At 37.4% G+C, this 19,405-nt stretch overlaps 1 protein-coding gene across 4 annotated transcripts in view; it reads right to left on the bottom strand.

The window, feature by feature from the left end:
• Positions 1-6,666: 6,666 nt before the first annotated feature.
• The window catches only part of LOC123504311, a 123,083-nt gene continuing 110,344 nt past the window's right edge, over positions 6,667-19,405 (bottom strand). For 3 of the 4 annotated variants that reach the window (XM_045254731.1, XM_045254730.1, XM_045254732.1), the window contains 2 exons: positions 7,749-7,934; positions 6,667-7,462 (listed from right to left, as the gene is read on the bottom strand). In XM_045254731.1, coding sequence (XP_045110666.1) covers positions 7,356-7,462; positions 7,749-7,934 — 293 coding nt within the window. In that variant the 3' untranslated portion in view covers positions 6,667-7,355. Of the gene's footprint in view, positions 7,463-7,748; positions 8,160-19,405 lie in introns of all 4 variants that reach the window. The other variant, XM_045254729.1, reaches the window with a different exon arrangement.

The following is a 19,405-nucleotide window of genomic DNA, read 5'->3' as shown; positions in this document are numbered from 1 at the left end:
GTTTTTTCCTCTCTTCATCTATATCTATAGGTAAATGACCATTTCATTTTTCTTAGTGACTCATGTTTCCACCACTACATTTTTCACGTGTTTTTTCCAGTGATAAATTGTCATTTATTCTAATACAAAAGTCTTTCTCCTCTTTTGTTTTCTGAATTTCTACATCTCCCATAGTGTATAAGATCTCTTCTGTCTTCTACTACTGCTTTTTCCTAGTTCTATCACTTAGCACTTTTTTGCATTAACTTCCATTTCCCATTTCTTGCTCCACTAATGTGTTTTATTCAAACCTTTTTGTAGCATTTCACAATCCATGTCATTTTTCACTCGTTTCAGTAACTTTGAGTCATCTGCAAATAAGTTTATGTAACTGTTCACCCTATCAACCATATCATTGATATACACCATGAACATTACAGGGGCCAGAACCATTCCCTGTGGAACTCAACTTGTAACTCTGCATCATTTTGATTCCTCACCTTTTATCATTGTTCTCATTTCTGTCTTTTAATAATTCTGTTATCCAATCCAATACTTTTTTTTCCCTGTAAATCACCTGTTTTTAATTTTCCATAGCAATCTTTGATGTGGTACTTTATCAAAAGCTTTTTTTTAGATGCAGGTAGACACTGTCTGCCCATCCATCTCTCTCCTGAATTATATATATCTATTGCTCTACTGGAGAAACTCAATGAATTTGTGACACAAGATCTTCCACTTCTGAAACCAAATTGTCATCCATTTATTGTATGTGACTCTTGTAGCTATTGCATCCATCTGTCTTTAAATATTTTTTTCTACTATTTTCGCAATCACACTTGTTAGGGACACTGGACAGTGGTTCTCCTTTGTTACCTCCCTTAAAAATTGGTACAATGTTTACCCTTTTCCAGTCTAAAGGAAATTTTCCTTCCTTAAAAGAACATACTATGATGTTATGTAGTATCTCTGCCAGCTGGTCATGACATTCCTTCAATATCCAATTTGACACCCTATCTGGTCTTTGAACCTTATTTACATTCTAGGTATTCATAATCTTCCTGATTTCAACCAACTTCTACATGGATCTTCTTAATTTCCTTGTCTCTGTGACCTGTTTTTGTTCCTTTAAACTTTTCTTTGGTGAATATCGATTGAAAGCACCTATTAATTATTTCTGCCTGTGATCTTGCATCCTCGTGTGTGACATTATCAACTTTTGATCTATTTATTTAATCTATCTATTTAATTATCTATTTAATTTAATCTATCTATTGTTTGCTTTCTTTTTCCCCATTACCATACTTATAAGAGTTTTGGCTCAGTTTTTCATTTGTCAACTATGTCTTTCTCACAAATCCTTTGTTCCTCTCTTAGTGTTTGGACATATTAATTTCTTACTACCTTAAATTCTTCCCAATTATTAAGTCCTCTTTTTCTCCATCTATTCCATGCTGCTTCCTTTTTTATATTGGCTAATTTACATCTTATGCTATACCAGTCTTCCTTTCTTTTCCCCATACTAATTCTGATTTTGGGAACATATCCTTCAATCCCTTCATTATAAATACCTATTCATAAATATATCCTACTTTCCCTTTATTTGCTGTATATAGTTGATTCCATTCACCTTCTGCAAAGTATTCCCTTAACTTTGCAAAGTCTGCCTTTCTATAATTATATCTTCCATTTTTGTGAAGTTCATTCTTACTTATTGCCAAGCCGCTGTCTAGGCTGAATTTAATTAACAGATAGTTACTTTTCCCAAGAGGGCATTGCTAATTAATTTCTTCAATGATGTTAATCTCTTTGGTAAACAACAGGTTGAGCCTTGATGCCTCCTCACTTCCTTCAACTCTTGTAGTTTCCCTAATCCACTGCATTATAGTGTTAATCATTATTAGGTTTAGTAGTGTATATCCATGACTCTTCTCCTTGTGTGGTCCAGTTTTCCCAGCATACTTCTTTGTAGTTGAAGTCACCCATAAGTGTTACATTCCTGCTTTCTTGCAATATTTTTTTTCAAACAATTACCCATATTTCTCAACATTTCTTTACACTCTTCTTGATTCCATATACTATTAGTGTTTGGTGGTACATATGCTACTGCAACATATCTTTTTTCCCTTTCCCTTTCCTTTTATCTTAATTTTGATTATCTCTGCCATACCTTCTCCCATCTCTAAATTTTTCACTGCCATATTCTTCTTGGTCAGTAACATCACTCCTCCTTTCTTCTATTCCTAGATCATACATTATAATTTCCATCTTCAATATTTATATTTTCTGCTGGCTCATTTAGTTTAGTTTCTGTTATGCCCATGATGTCTGGCTGCTTTATCTTAATGTAATTATTAACTTCTTGTCCTGTAATGTTGATATTATACCATCTATGTTTGTGTATGCTATTGACCATTTACTGTTTCTACTTACATTACTGACTCCTCTTATTCTTTCCTTGTCAGGTACCACTTCCTCATCCTCTCGTCCTTGACCTTCCAGTAGAACTTTTCTCCTCTTCCTCTGATCTGGTCTTGTTTTTTTCTTTGCCTCTCTTATAAGATCGTTTGTTTTATTTCTCTCCTCCTTATTCATGTTCCGTTTTGTCCAAATTTTCTTGAATTGTTCTGTCTTGTCCAGCCTCCATGCATGTTGTATCACCTCTGATGCTATAGTTTGTGCTCTGAACTTGACTTTCAGTGGTCTTCTTCCTCTCTCTGTATATTTCCCTAGTTTGTGCACCTCCTCAATTTTGCTCACCCAGTCCTTAACTCCCTGAACACTTCTTACCACATCTACTATATTTTTTTTTCTCCCTCTTTTGTTTTTAAAGGGTCTACCGTGGGATCAACCATCACCCAGCATTTCACCACTGCGACACCGCATAAGTATCACTTCCCCTCGTCCGTGCTTTCCACATTGCCTCTATATAGGATTAGGATTATTGTTAGGTATTAAGTTGGGTTATTTATTGTTGTATTTATTACTGTGTTATATGTATATGTGTATGTCATTTTCCTGTGTTTCATGTTATATATCTGTGTTTCATGTTTCTTGTTATATATGTGTCAATTTCATTATGGGTTATTAAAATAGCTTTTTAAAGTGACCCCCTTTTGCATTTCCTCACCAGTTGAACCTGCAGTGTTTTTTTTTAATTGTTATTGTTCACCGGCTCTCCGATGCCAATCTTACCAGTTTAACCGGTGAACGTAACACTCTGCACAGTTTCGTATCATCCGCAAACAGATTTATGTAGTTGTTCACTCCTTCTGGCATGTCGTTAATATATATGAGGAAAAGTATTGGTGCTAATACTGATCCCTGCGGCACTCTGCTTTCTACTGCTCTCCACTTGGACTTCATATCTTTAACTGCCGTCCTTATTTCTCTCCCCGTCAAATAATTTTCCATCCATCTCAATGTGCTTCCTTTTAAGCCACGCTTCTCCTCTAACTTCCATAGTAATCTTGCATGTGGCACTTTGTCAAACGCCTTTTTTAAATCCAAATAAATACGATCAACCCATCCCTCTCTCTCTCTTGTGTGTGTGTGTGTGTGTGTGTGTGTGTATTTACCTATTTGTGTATTACAGGGCCCGAGCTAAGCTCTCTGTGTCCTGTCTCCTTGTCCATTCCTGTCATATCTCTCTTTCATCTGATTGACACACACCGCGTCAACGACATCACTGCTCAGTTTATTCCACTTATCAATGCTACGATGTGGGAAACTGTATTTTCTCACGTCATTTAGACAGATGTCCTTTATTAGCTTTTTTCCATGTCCTCGGAGATGATTACTTGTGGTCACCCTTATCAACTCTCTGTCCAGTATGTCAATCTTGTTCACCAATTTATACATACAGTACCCTCCCGAGTTTAGCGCTTGCTTTCTTCTTAAGATATAGCGCCAAACTCGAGGATTGCTAAACTCAGGGTATTGAAAACAATGTAAAAACGCTTATTCATTCTGGCCCGGGACGAAGCTGATTTTTTTTCCTCCCCACTTTACTCCCTTATTTCAAAATACCGATAAATTGGTGGGTGTATTCAGTTTCAGTGAAGAATGCTCTTGTTAAGACGAAAAAAACTGGGATACACACTTTATTGAAAAGAGCAAAAAGAGAAAAGAAATAATAAGAACTCTAACAGCACATAATCTCACTCTGGGGCATGGTCCGCTAGCGCAAAGCCTTCAAATTTGTTTCATCGGCGTTGAATATTTGACGGAGATTGTAACCGCCGTCCTCAGTCATCTGTTTCAAGACATCAATGAAACTTTCCACCTCTTCTGTAGATGCGTCTGCTGCTTCACCCAGACATCGTGCCCTCTTGAACGAGTGTCTTTTTTTTAACCTTGAGAACCAGCCATTACTAGCAGAGAAAGGTGGAGGATTGTCAATGTTTAAGTTACGTGCCACTGCAGCATATATTTCTCTTGCCTTCTGTCTTACCTTACCAGAAGATATGCACACATTTCGGTCATTTTTGTCAACAGTATATTTCTTCAAATAGTGTTCTGTTGTTACCATCAACTTGCTTGTAGGATGCGTGATGTGAGCAACTTGAATCACAGAGCTCCCTCGAGCGTCTTTCAGAAAACGTTTTATTTCCTCACGTTTCACTCTTATTCCTCTAACAGTAGACTCACTAATGTTGAACAAGTTTCCAACGGCAACAGGTCCCATTCCAGCATCAAGCTTATCCAACACTTCGTCTTTTTCCTTCATGTTTAACAGTCTTTTCTTCTTACCCTGCCTCTCTGGCCTGCTTCCTTTTGCCGAAGTAGGTTTCTTCGAGCCACATGCTGCAGTGCCTCCTTTATTTCCTGACATCAAAATTAATTAGCTTGCATATAAGAACTATCAAGATGCTGGTGGAAGAGGGCTAAGGACGCACACGTGGTCAGCTCAGTCAGCCAACTGCAGGAGTCTTGGGGCAGCATACGTGACGCCGCCCGGAAGTAAACGCGACCGATACTTGTCAAAGCAGCGCGAAACTCAGGGCGATACAGCGCCAAACTCGGGATGGTAAGAATTTAGGACTAAGCGCCAAACTCGAGGATCGCGAAACTCGGATAGCGCTAAACTCGGGAGGGTACTGTAGTTATCGTGTCTCCTCTTGTTCTTCTCTCTTCTAATGTGGTCAGCCCCAGCTTCCTCAGTCTTTCCTCATAGTCTAACTCCCTGAGTCCTTGTTGCCAGCCTCTGTACCCTTTCCACCTTCTTCACATTTTTCTTCATATGCGGTGACCAGACACATGCTGCATATCCTAACTGGGGTCTTATTAAGGTACATAATATCTTCTTCATCATTCCTTCATCTAGGTAGTGGAATGCAAGGCCAATATTTTGAAGCATGTTGTATGTTTTCCAAAAAATCTTGTTAATGTGTTTCTCCGGTGACAAAGTGTTTTGCACAGTTACTCCTAAGTCTTTCTCCTCATTTGTCTCTTTAATTTTCTCATCACCCAGCCTGTAATCCCTGTTTGGTCTGTATCTACTTCTTCCCATTTTCATAACATGGGTCTTGTCTATATTAAATTCCATCTGCCACTCCTTACTCCACTCATATATTTTATCAAGACCTTCCTGTAACTTGTTACAATCTTCCACATTCTTTACTCTCCTCATAATTTTAGTACATGTTCATGTAACTGTCAATTCCTACTGGCATATCATTAACATAAATAAAAAACATGATGGGACCCAGCACTGACCCTTGTGGAACTCCACTGGTTACCTTTTTCGTGCTTAATTCCGTATCCAGCTCAAAGCTTAGGACATCATGATCGCTTTTCCCCAAGGGACATTTATGTTCAATTTCCTCTTTTAGAGAGATACCCCTGGTAAATACCAAATCCAACCTTGCTGCAACATCTTGTCCCTTGCACCTTGTTGGTGATCTCACCCACTGTGTGTGTGTGTGTGTGTGTGTGTATGCGCCCATGGTTGAACAAAAACTGAGCATGTCTCTAAATTAGGGTCAACATTTACCATGTAAGGTCTTCAATAGTAGCTGTCAGGAGTAGCCTTAAAAAGTGTAAATAGTTTGTGTAATGAATCACCAAATGCTGTGTGTGAGTAGGAACCTCAAACAGATCATCAGTAACCATTGCCCAGGTATGCTTCATTAACTTAAATCTTCACCCACACTATTCTTCAGCTCTTCTAGTTATACTCATTCACACATTCTTACAAACTGTCAACATTATTCATACTTTCTGACATATGGCTCTTATCTCTTTCTTTCTCAGCCCTTAAATAGGATCACTTATTTTGGGCATTTTCTTCTTAATGCCTTTTACCACCACACACATATAGCATCATATGTTTAAAAGTCTCATTTAGAATCATAGTTAGCCCCTGTACCTTAATAGACAGAAAGAACAAATTATCATCATCCACCCTGCACATGGGCCTGGCATGCAAATACCCAAGTCTGTCTATCAGAGATCAACTGGTTTATCCTGCTATGTCATAACAGATCTATTTTTGCTGTTATAACAGACTTATTTCTTTTCCTGCATTTAAAATGACCAGTTAATCGGTGAAATCTGTGTAAAGGTATCCAATGACAAATTCTGCTTTTGATGATGTTACCTTTCAGTATAAACTCACCCATAATGTAATATAACAAGATATAACTCAAAGAAATACTAGAAATGCCATAAAGTATGAAACAAATATTCATAAGTAATCAATCATATATTTTCTTTGAACTAATAATAATCTCCAGTTTCCCAGAGATAATGAGTTGCTACAACATAATAACTCAAGTGTCACGGTCAGTACTGTTTTGAATGAGCTTGGTGATTAATGAGTTGCAACAAAATTTCATATGTGCACATGTTAAAAAATGTATGTAATTTATAATAAATGATATTTGTTTGAAGAAAATCTGTTTTCATCATGAAACAGTATATGAGTGTAGCAAAGCTATATATGAAGAAGAAACAGTTGTTAGATCTTAAGGCATACATATATGTATACTACTGTCTGCAAATGTTAATCATATTTTCTAAAAAAAAGTATTTACATATAAAACCTTATATAAAACCTGTCAGATCTAACTTCAGTTTTTATTTCATTACTGTATGCATATCAATGACTAGCTTAGTTTCAGAACATTAAGATTAATTATGCTGTGCAGTGCCAGAATTGGAAGCCTAAATCCTGTGTCAAGTACATATTTTTGAAGTTTTAAAAGTTCTATTTTGTAAACCCTGTCTTATGTACAATAACTCAGAAATATAGTTAAATGTTCTATCAGAGAATATACAAAGTTATAATGAGTACAGTAAAGTGAAGAAAATCCCCCCCATCCAATGCTGCTCTTAGTCTTGGAAGCAGTGATCACAACTTAAGCAGACCAAGTTCAATCAATCTCTTCAACATATGTTGCTGGGAACATGCCCACAACACTGTCCAGCTCTCCAACCCACCATCCATCAGCTTGCTTCTCATGAATGTTGATTATGTCACCTGGTGAAAAATATTTAAACTAATTCATAAGGCTAGAACAATGATAGCACATAAATTTTAAGTACAATTAAAAGCAATCCATTTCAATGGATAATGAATTTATAAGCATTAAAAGAAACTATAAATTACATAAGTCGACAGATTTTATTTTTCTTTAACTTCATAATAGTTACCAGTAACTACCAAAATTTCTGAATTATATCAAGAAAAGAGATGCCAATAACAAGAAATTTTTTTTTTTTTTGGTCAACTAGAAATATTTGCATGACATGAATATAACCATTACCTGTCCTGATGGTGAGTTCATCATACATGTTGGCTTCATAGTCATAGAGAGCCTTGCATCTGCTGCCTGTTGCAGCAGTAGGCAGTGGGTGAGCATAATATGGTATGTCTTTGATGTTTTGTTCGGCATTCTCATCATTCATGGTGGCCTGATAGTCTCGATCTGAGCCTTGAGAGCTGAACTCATCTGTAACAAGCATGAGGGAGGGGTAACGGGGTGCTGACATAAACACACCAAAGGATTTGGGAGATTTAGGCAAAGATGATGCTTGAGGGTTTGTGAGAGATGTTATGTGAGCAGGGCTTATGATTGAGCTCCTTGCTCTAACAGGAGGGCAAGGGGGAACATCTACAACATCAGATTCCTTAAGAGCAATGTCTTGAGAGTCTGATGAAGGTTGGTCTACATTTCCTTCGAGGATGTTAAGAAGGATGTGAAGCATAGAAAATGTTAGAGTAAGGAAGCAGTTACATTGGTGGAAAGTTAGAACATACAAGGACAAGGTAAAAGGCAAAAAATAAGAAATTAATGCCTTGCTATACTACTGTACATCAGCATGTTTTAAGGGGACTGACCAAGTTGAAATCCAATAAAAATATAAAAAAATCAGCTAAATCATCCCATGGCAACCCAAGGCCTAGGTGTACTTCATAATACACACATAATAATATATCATTCACATTTAAATACACTACACTCATATTCAGTTGCTTAGTCAAGATCACTGTATGTGGGAGATGGCATGTAGAAAAAATATTCATAAAAATCTAAGTTTATGAGGAGCAGTTTCCTATATGGTGGATGGTGGTGTGTGGAAGTTTTCTCTCACAGCCTGGTGAGAAAGAACCTCAGTGCATGTTGTACACACTTAGAAAGAGGAAAGGAATTAATGATGCTCTCTCTTTCACCGACTTTTTACAATTGCTTTTTGCTCTCTTTCCCCATGATGACTAAGAAGTCTTATCTTACTCAAAGGAGTGAGTGAAGTACAAGCAAACGCCCACCACATATTAGCTGAGTAGGGATGTGGCAGGTCAGTTATGGTTTGTCCTTCCCACCACCTCACCTCTTACTCTATGTAGCTACAAGTTATACTTCTGACTTTGCTGCTCTGATTTCTTCTATGTCTCTGCTGCCGTACAATTACAGTAAGTCCTCGTTACACAGAGTTCTTTATCTGAAAAATTCACAGTTGTGGTATTTGGAAATTATTACTCTCGATTCGATATACGGTAAGAAAAATTCACAGATACGGTAACCACTCATGTCATCCGAGAGAGCCCAGTGCAGGGGAGCAGGGGTGATGACGTAACCCATGCCACACCTCCCCAGCCACTCACAGTACTGACTTTATCTTGACCACCTTGGAGCCTGTTATCTCTTCCCCTCCCCTCTTTTTAACTGCATTACATATTACTTACAAGCATTATTAATTAGATGAATAAATGGAATATTAAAGGGTCTATTGTAAGCACAAATATATTCATAATAATTATGGCAAACAATTAAATCCTACTACCAGCGGTGAACCATGCAGCAACTGATAAAGGGCACAGATGGGCCTGGCAAGCCCACTATCAGAGAATGGTGCAAGTCGTATAACATCAAGCATGCCTTAGATAACATCAAGTCATCTTGGGACGAAGTGAAGACATCTACCATGAACTTGGCATGGAATAAAGTATGGCCAGAATGTGCGCATGACTTCCCAGGCTTCACTGATGACAACATCAATGCGATCAGAAATGACATAGTAAATCTGTGCCATAGGGCTGGCTTTGATGAAGTTGATGATGATGATGTTCAAGATCTTTTGGAAAGCCATGCTGAACCTCTCTCAAATTATGAACTTATAGAGCTAGACAAGGCATCACAGGAGACAAAAAAAAGAGGGAAATGAGGAAGAAGAACCTGTGCGTGGCCTGGACATCAAAACTCTTTGAAAATGTCTCGGTAGTATCGAAAAAGCTCTGGAAACCATGAAGGAATGTGACCCAAATCCTGCCAGCAATAGCAAAGTGGCTCATGACATAGAGAAAAGTGCCAAGATTTATCAAGAAATCTATGATAAAAAAAAAACAAGAAAAAACAAACAGTCCTCCATCTACTTGTTCTTCAAGCCAGTCAGACATGCCATCCCTGTCACACCTGCCGACCCTGTTACAGCTGGCCGTTCCACACATGCTTCCGACGGTGGAGACGACGACATCTTATCCTCGTCTGCCCACTCAGCCGAAGATGAGTAAGGGCTGAAATCCCTACTGTCCCTTAGCCTCGAGAGGGACATAATCTGATAGAATATATGGCGAGTGAAAGGTAAATAAAAACATTTTCTGTTTATTTCTTTTGCGCAGTACAGGCAATCCCCGCCTAACGAAGGTTCACACAACGAAATTTCACTACAATGAAGGTTTCATTTTACTACCATCTGCTCGTTTAATGAACACCAAACTCGCTTTAACAGTTTTATTGAGGTAATTTTTTCCAAGTTTGAAAGGACCGCCATATCACGTAAGCCGACAGGCTTTTGAATACACCAGCGCCTCTTGTAAAGAACAAGCGCACCACTCACTGCCCCTGTTCAAAACAATAACAGTGTCAGCAGCAGCTCGTCTTCCCTTGCTCAATTTACCACCAAAACACCCTGCAATGTCGCCTAGCGTTGCTAAGAAGACCATGAAGTCTCTTATTCTTGAAGTGAAGCTGGATACTAAATAATTCACAGACACAAGAGGCGAGAAAACTAATAGCATTGCTCGCCACCATCTTGATTCCATCTACTGTCTCTATTATTTTCAAATCAGCAGACTCTATTAAGAAGGCTGGTGAGACCGTATCTTCCTTGCAAGCTTAAAAGAACCACCTGAACTCATGACTCTACAATGGATAAAATGGAAAGCCTTGTGGAAATGTGGTACATATGTTTTGTATGTGATACAATGATGCACCCTTTGTTTACATTCCACAGGTTGCCAGTTAGTGTCTTTCCCATTTCACTCTCCCTACCTTCATAATTTTAAGATTATCACCATTATAAAGTTATATACATACATACATTAGTGTACATTATAATGACTTAAATTAAACTGCCTAAATGTTTAACTTCATAATTTTTACATTCATTAAACCTTTCACTGTACTATGATGCACTCTCGCTTTGTTTACTCTCAATTGAAGTTCAAGTCAGGGGTTAAACTTGTTATAATCGGTTCGCTTAACGAAGTTTCGCTTAACGAAGGGGTTCTAGGAAGGTAACCCCTTCGTTAAGTGGGGATTGCCTGTACTTTACATGTTTTTTCATGACTATTTTCATGTATTTTCATTTCTGTAGGGGTGACTTTTGACGTGCTGGAACGCATTCCATATTATTACATGTTATAATGGGTTCGGTATATGGTAATTTCGATTTATAGTAAGATTTTCAGGAATGCATATGTACCATATAACGAGGACTTACTGTACAGCCGCTGCCTTCAACATCGCTTCCACTAGCAAGAGATCTCTAAGCAGAGAAGAAAAAAATTTGAGTGATGAGATCTCATTCATTGGAGACAATACTTTAGTTTCAGTTTAGCAACTTCAAGAATTGGTTAACAACGTGCATTGTCCCAAAACATGTAAAATGCCCCCTGCCAATGCATCAGTGTGGCATATCCTCATTGTAAAAGTGAAGTGTTCAATATTACATCTACGAGATTCCAGATAACAGCAAAACAAGTCATCTGTCAATGCAACTGCATCACAATACACTGCACCTAAAAATCTTTGAACTTTAAAGCCCACTTCTCAAAATTAACTTGCTGCCATAATAAGGCATATTTCTCTACCATTTAATGTCTGAGTTTGATGATTCTGGCATCAAAAGAAAAGGAATTAAAATACCTAAAAGTATATGACTGAATTTTGATTGAAGTTGTTTTTCTTTCTTTTTTTTTTTTTCCATATCCAGACATGGAAAATTTTTGGACTTTTTCTCAACATTGACACTAAAAATGAAATATCTGTCTTCTTAGGAAAAGTATTTTGTGACAAGTTAAAAAAAAAAGTCTCCAAAACATGCATGCAAAAATCTAACCTACATAAAAAAAAAAAAAAAAAAAAAAAAAAAAATGCAAGTTCTATATGTATCTGAACTGAAGGATGAACACATTAAAATATAGAGCAGTTTAATTCATAAGTAACAATAACTGAAATGAACTTGGTCAGTCCCTTTAAACTTGGACAAACTAGACAAAATTTCACACACACACAGAGATGGTAATATGGTAACAATAATAATAATAAAGGATTGTCTGCTTCATACTGTTTTTTTTTTTTTCTCCCTTATCTGTTCTCATATTCTCCTTCAGCTTATCACCATCACCTTAGCTCTGTGTCTAACAGCTCAGCAAGCTATATTCAGATCATTTATCCTAAAAACACTAATAGAAATTGTACAAATGATCAATAAAACATAGGTGAAATTAAGAGAATATGTTTGTACTAAGTAAATTGATGGTTTGAACGATTGACATTATCAATAAGTATCACAACTACATTCAGACAAATAAAATCATATATAAAACAAATTTACAAGTATAATTAAGGTACTTATATGATGATGATGAATACTCAACATAAACTAATATGATTTGGCTAATAAAATACTAAGGTTATTGTCTTAAACATGACATGAAAATAAAATAAAGAAAAAGTTAACAAAATTAATAAAGAAAGAAGCCTCTGTGGAAAATAAGAGTAAGGTAAATAAGATGTACAATAAATGCATGCACACACATACATACATATGAATCCATATCCAAATACAGACATGAACATTCATGCACTACACACACACACACACACACACACACAGGAGACAGGTCAGTATGAGCCCTGCTCAAACACTATAATATACAACTAGGTAAATACAAGGAAACTAGGTAAATACACACACACACACACACACACACACACACGCCGTCGCTGAGAGAGGACGGCTCGTCTCCGGCTGCGGACGGGAAGAAGTGAAAATACCTATGGTGTTACAGGGCCTGGGTACCTCTGAGTTAGTGTCCTGTTGATGTCCTACTTGCATAGTGAGAGGAGAGTGTGGGCGGTGATTGTTTTGGCCGTAATCAGCTGACGATAACAAACTACTCCTAGGCAACCCAAGGATTTTGAAGGTTTTGTAACTACTCCAAGAGGACTGGAGAAATTAGATATGGATGCAAGAATCCAGGCACTGGAAAGTAAGTTCCTAAACATTTTGTCAATAGAAGAAAAACTGGATAGAGTTATAGCCAAGAATGATTCGTTCAAAAAAGAGATCTATTTGTTAACGATAGCGAATAAAGAGCTATTGAAGGAAAAAGTAGAGATGGAGAAGGAAAACCAACAACTAAGGAAACAATGTGAAGAGATGAAGGCTAAATTCCTAGAAATGGAGATGAAAATATCCGAAGGGGACTTGAGGAAGGAGGAATGCCTTAATCTAATTGATGCCAGGATGAAAGAAGTGAACCATGAACATCAGGAGGTACAAAGGTCCTTTAGGAGATAGTGAAAAAGCAGGAAGAGGAAAATAAAGTGATTATGCAGAGTGAAATGGTAAAGGCACTAAAGGAAAATGAGTATGTGGTGAGAGATATTGCTGAAAAGAAAAATGTGTGATCATAACAGGATTGAGGAGGAAACTAACAGGAACTGGCAGGATAGGAGGAATAAGGAAAATAACAGGAATAAGTCTTTACTGAATAAGATCTCTGTGGAGGAAGAGGACCTATATGCTGAGTTAGAAGAAAGTGTGAGATTGGGAGCTTTTGAGGAAGGCAAGAATAGACCATTAAAATTGAAATTAAAGTCTCAGGTGGCAGCAGAGGCCTTGTTGAGGAGGGCTTGGAAACTTAAGGACTCTGAGGAAACCAAAACAATTTACATAAGAAGAAATGTCACAGGATGAGCAAATGAAAATGAAAGAGCTTGTAACTGAAGTGAAAGAGAGGAATAACGAAAGAACAGAGGAGAAAAAGACCAAGTTTTTTTGGAGGATGAGGAATGGGAGGCTAAAGAAGTGGTGGATAAAACAGACGGAATAGACATTACATGGAAGAAAGAGACTAGGAATGGAATACAAGTGACTTACATGAATATAGATGGATTTCTGTCTAAGAGGCTAGAATGTATGGATTACCTAAGAAATAATGAACCGGACATAATGTGTGTAGTGGAAACAAAGCTAAGGCCCGAAATAAAGCTAGACTGGTTTGTTGTAAAACACTACAAAGTATGGAGAAATGATAGAAAAATAAAGGAGGTGGTGGTATAATGGTTCTTACTAAGGAAGATCTGATAGTGAAGGAGGTGAACTATAGTAAGAGAAATGAGGAAGTGATAAGTATGCTTATAACAGATGGCAAGAGGGACATTAATATTATAACAGTATACATACCACCCAGAACCAGTGCTTGGGAATATGAACAGTACCAAATGGTGATGAGAAATACTCTAGACAGAATGAAGCAAGAACTCATCAGAAAGGATAGAGTGATGATAGTCGGAGACTTTAATTGGAAAGAAATAGTGTGGGAAGACTACGAAGTGGTGAACAGTGGTGAGTGGGCAGAGGAATTGTTAAAGGTAGCAACAAATAACTTGATAACACAGTGGGTGAGATCACCAACAAGGTGCAGGGGACAAGATGTTGCAGCAAGGTTGGATTTGGTATTTACCAGGGGCATCTCTCTAAAAGAGGAAATTGAACATAAATGTCCCTTTGGGAGAAGCGATCATGATGTCCTAAGCTTTGAGCTGGATACAGAATTAAGCACGAATAAGATTGTGGAACACAGGGAGGAAAAATTAAATTATATTAGGGGAAATTATAACTATATAAGGGAGTTCTTTAATGAAATTGACTGGTCCGTGGTATACCAGGAAAGGGATAAGTAATTAAAATATGATAAATTTATGGATTTGTATAACTGCTGTGAAAAAGTTTGTGCCATATTACAGAAAGAGGACTTTAAATAATAAACAGTGGTTTAATAGAAATTGTGAAGAAGCAAAAAAGAACAAAGAAAAGGCTTGGAAGAAACTTAAGAAAAACAGTGATGTATTATCAAGAGAAGTTTACAAAACAGCAAGGAATAGATATGTTAAAGTAAGGAAAACAGCACAGAAGGAATATGAACAGAGGGTGGTGGAAAACTGTGATAGTGACCCAAAATGTTTTACAAATTCATAAATGGAAAACTAAATATAAGGGAGGCAATAGAAAAGGTAAAAATGGGAAGAAGTATATGAGGATGCTGGAGATATAGCTGAAATTTTGAACGACAACTTTTGCAAAGTGTTTACAAAGGAGGAGCATTTTATGGGAGGAAGGCCTACGGAAATAAAGCAAATGCAGGACATCATGGTTACTAAGGAAGATGTAAGGAAAATTATAAGCAATCTGGATATTAATAAATCAATGGGGCCTGATGGCATATCTGGGAGGTTGCTAAATGAATGTAAGGATCAATTGTTGAACCCCGTATTTGATATTGTGGAAACCTCCATACGAACAGGATTAGTCCCGAAAGAGTGGAAAAGAGCTGACATTGTGCCTATATATAAGAATGGTAGTAGAATGGAACCGCTAAATTATAGACCAGTATCGTTGACTAGTATATTGTGCAAGGTATGTGAAGAAGTAATTAAAGCTAAGTGGAGTGAGTATCTAGAAAGTGAAAACATTCTGAGTGAAAGACAGTTTGGTTTCAGAAAAGGAAGATCGTGTATCCAATTTATTATGTTTTTATTCAAGAGTGACTGACATACTACAACATAGAGAGGGATGGGTGGATGCTATCTACCTGGACTTGAGAAAGGCCTTTGATAAAGTACCACACAATAGACTGATGTGGAAACTAAAGAAGATTGGAGGAGTAAATGATAAACTAGCAAAATGGATGGAAAATTACTTAATGGGAAGAGAAATGAGAACAGTGGTGAGAGGAAGGAAGTCCGAGTGGAAGAAGGTAACCAGTGGAGTTCCACAAGGGTCAGTGCTGGGTCCCATCATGTTTTTGATTTATGTTAATGATATGCCAGTAGGAATTGACAGTTACATGAACATGTTTGCGGACGATACTAAAATTATGAGGAGAGTAAAGAATGTGGAAGATTGTAACAAGTTACAGGAAGATCTTGATAAAATATATGAGTGGAGTAAGGAGTGGCAGATGGAATTTAATATAGACAAGACCCATGTTATGAAAATGGGAAGAAGTAGATACAGACCAAACTGGGATTACAGGCTGGGTGATGAGAAAATTAAAGAGACCAATGAGGAGAAAGACTTAGGAGTAACCATGCAAAACACCTTGTCACCGGAGAAACACATTAACAAGATTTTTGGAAAACATATAACATGCTTCAAAATATTGGCCTTGCATTCCACTACCTAGATGAAGGAATGATGAAGAAGATATTATGTACCTTAATAAGACCCCAGTTAGAATATGCAGCTTGTGTCTGGTCACTGCATATGAAGAAAAATGTGAAGAAGGTAGAAAGGGTACAGAGGCTGGCAACAAGGATGGTACCAGGACTCAGGGAGTTAGACTATGAGGAAAGACTGAGGAAGCTGGGGCTGACCACATTAGAAGAGAGTAGAACAAGAGGAGACATGATAACTATGTATAAATTGGTGAACAAGATTGACATACTGGACAGAAAGTTGATAAAGGTGACCACAAGTAATCATCTCCGAGGACATGGAAAAAAGCTAATAAAAGACATCTGTCTAAATGACGTGAGAAAATACACATTGTAGCACTGATAAGTGGAATAAACTGAGCAGTGATGTCGTTGACGCGGTGTGTGTCAATCAGATGAAAGAGAGATATGACAGGAATGGACAAGGAGACAGGACACAGAGAGCTTAGCTCGGGCCCTGTAATACACAAATAGGTAAATACACACACACAGACGACGGCGCGGGAAACAAACAAGGGCCAGCCATAAACAGCTGCCAACACATCCCACCACACACACAAAGCTACCAGGCCTGGCCGCCAGTGCACACCACCACACACCCACACGCTCCCAGGAAGAATGAAATGAAATGGATAGACCTGTAAGAAATAAGTTACCAAATTCAAAATATGCCGATGAGGCCCAGGGAGCAAAACCAAGTGGCCATACAAAACATGAGTCCATCTTCAACAGGAGCAACAATGCAAGGAAGATTGGTTATGCTAGAGAAGAAATTTGAGGAGTTGGTGAAGGAATTAAAAGTTCAGAGGAGTGAGGAGGAGCAGGATAGAGAATTCCGCAAGGCTTTGAAGGAAAGAGTTAAGAGACTGGAGGAAAATTAAAAACGATTGGTGGATGAGAATGCACACTTGAGAGTGGAGGTTGAAAAATACAAGAGACGGTTGGAGGAGAAAATGGAGAAAGTTGTAAAGGAGAAAGATGACTTTAAGGAAATGATCAGTGAGCAAAGTGAAAGGTTTGAAAAGGAGTGGGAAATGAAGAAAACACAATGGACTGAGTCGAGGGAAGCTGAGATGGTTAGTTTACAAGAAATAATTAAAGATCAGTTGAATGAAGACAAAAAAGAAAGGTCTAAGGAACTGGTTAATGTTATGAAGAATAAGGAAACATTGATAAGAGAAATAACAGAAAAGAAGAGAGTGTGTTAATATTTGGGATGAAAGAACAAAATATAACATATAAGCCTAAGAGAATTAAAGAACAATTAAAAAACGGTAAGAGATCTGTTCAAAAATCTAAATGATGACGAATAAAAAGACCTACAAGAAGAAGTGGAAGAGATCCATAGACTGGGTCCGTATAAGGAGGGAGTAAGGAGACCGATTAAAGTAGTACTGGTCACAACAATCTGCGGAGGACATTTTATATAGAACATCAAAATTAAGAGAGGTAGAAGGTTGTAAAGAGGTGTACGTAAGGAAAAATAGAAATGAGGAAGAGAGGAGACGATATAAGGAATTGTTGGAAGAGGCGAGAAGGAAAAATGATGTGCGGTCTGAAGAGGAAAAGGAAAAGTTTTTTTTGGAGAGTTATAGGAGAGAGAGTCAGAAAATGGTATGTGGAAAAAAGGAATGCGGAGGAACCCCTAGAGGGAGCAGTAGATGGACCGTAATATATACTAATATAGATGGGATACTGTCAAGTAGATTGGAATTGCAAGACTATATGATGGTGGAGAAGCCTGATATAGTGTGTTTGACTGAGACAAAATTACATGAAAAAACAAAGGTAAATTTGGATAATAAATATAATATATGGAGAAAGGATAGAGAGGGTAAACGTGGAGGAGGAGTTATGATTATGACGAAGAAGGAGATAAATGTGGATAAGATTTGGTATGGGAAGAACAACACAGAATTGATAAGCATAAGGTTAAAAAGTGATGGAAAAGAATTAATAATCATGGTGACCTATGTACCTCCTAAAACAAATTCTTGGACATTAAGGGAATACGACAATATGATCAAAGATACTTTACAGAGTTTGGAAAGTGTATTAACTAAAAAAAGAAAGGTGATACTAGTAGGGGATTTTAATTGTAGAGAAGTGGATTGGGAAAATCTAGTAAGTGGTGTTGGAGAGGAAGCATGGGGAGAGAGATTCCTTAATCTAATGATGGAAAATATGATGGAACAGAGGGTGAAAGAAAATACTAGATATAGAGGAGATGATGAACCGGCTAGACTGGATTTGGTGTTAACAAGAGAAGTGTACCTATGTGGAGATATACAATATAAATGTCCATTGGGGAAGAGTAAGAGTGATCATGTGGTTATGGAAATGCAGATGGTAATAACACAACGAAGGAGAGATGAGACATACAGGAGTGGTAGATTGAATTATAGAAAGATGGACACAGAAAATTTGAAAAACTATTTCAGAACATTAGATTGGGAGATGTTACAAAGCAGAGAAGTGCAAAAAAATATGAGATTTTTATGAAATATTATAAAGAAGGAGTTATGAAATTTGTACCAAAGTATAAACCGAGAGAGGAAGGAAGAAAGGATTGGTTTAATGCAACTTGTGCTAAGGCTAAAGAAAAGAGAGATGTGGCTTGGAAAAGATGGAAAAAGAGCAGGAATATACTAAATAAGGAGAATTATAGAGTGGCAAGAAATGAGTATGTGAGGGTAAGGAGGGAGGAAGAAAGAAAATTTGAAAAAGATATTGTAGACAAGAGTAAGGAACATCCAAAATTGTTTTACAGGTTCATAAATGGTAAACTTAAAAAGAGAGAGTCCATTGAAAGATTAAAAGGAGAGCAAGGGATAGTAGATGACCCTAAGAATATAGCGGAATTGCTAAATAATAGGTTTCAACAAGTATTTACTGAAGAAACAATGTTTGTAAAGCCTCAGAATGTACAAGGAAATGTGCACATGGATGACATTAAGATACCTAAAAGGAGTTATATAAAATGTTGGAGGAACTTAAAGATGATAAAGCGATGGGACCAGATGAAGTTTCAGGAAAATTATTGAAGGAGTGTAGAGAAGAATTGATTGATCCATTATATGATATTATAAGGTGTTCATTAGAAACAGGGAAGTACCAGTAGAGTGGAAAAGAGCTGAAGTGGTGCCCATTTATAAGGGAGGCAGTAAGGAAGAGCCTCTTAACTATAGACCTGT

The sequence above is a fragment of the Portunus trituberculatus genome, chromosome 15, assembly GCF_017591435.1.
Source record: "Portunus trituberculatus isolate SZX2019 chromosome 15, ASM1759143v1, whole genome shotgun sequence".
Taxonomy (NCBI): Eukaryota; Metazoa; Arthropoda; class Malacostraca; order Decapoda; family Portunidae; genus Portunus; species Portunus trituberculatus.
Note: the sequence above shows the minus strand (reverse complement) of the source record. Positions and strands in the feature narration are given on the sequence as shown.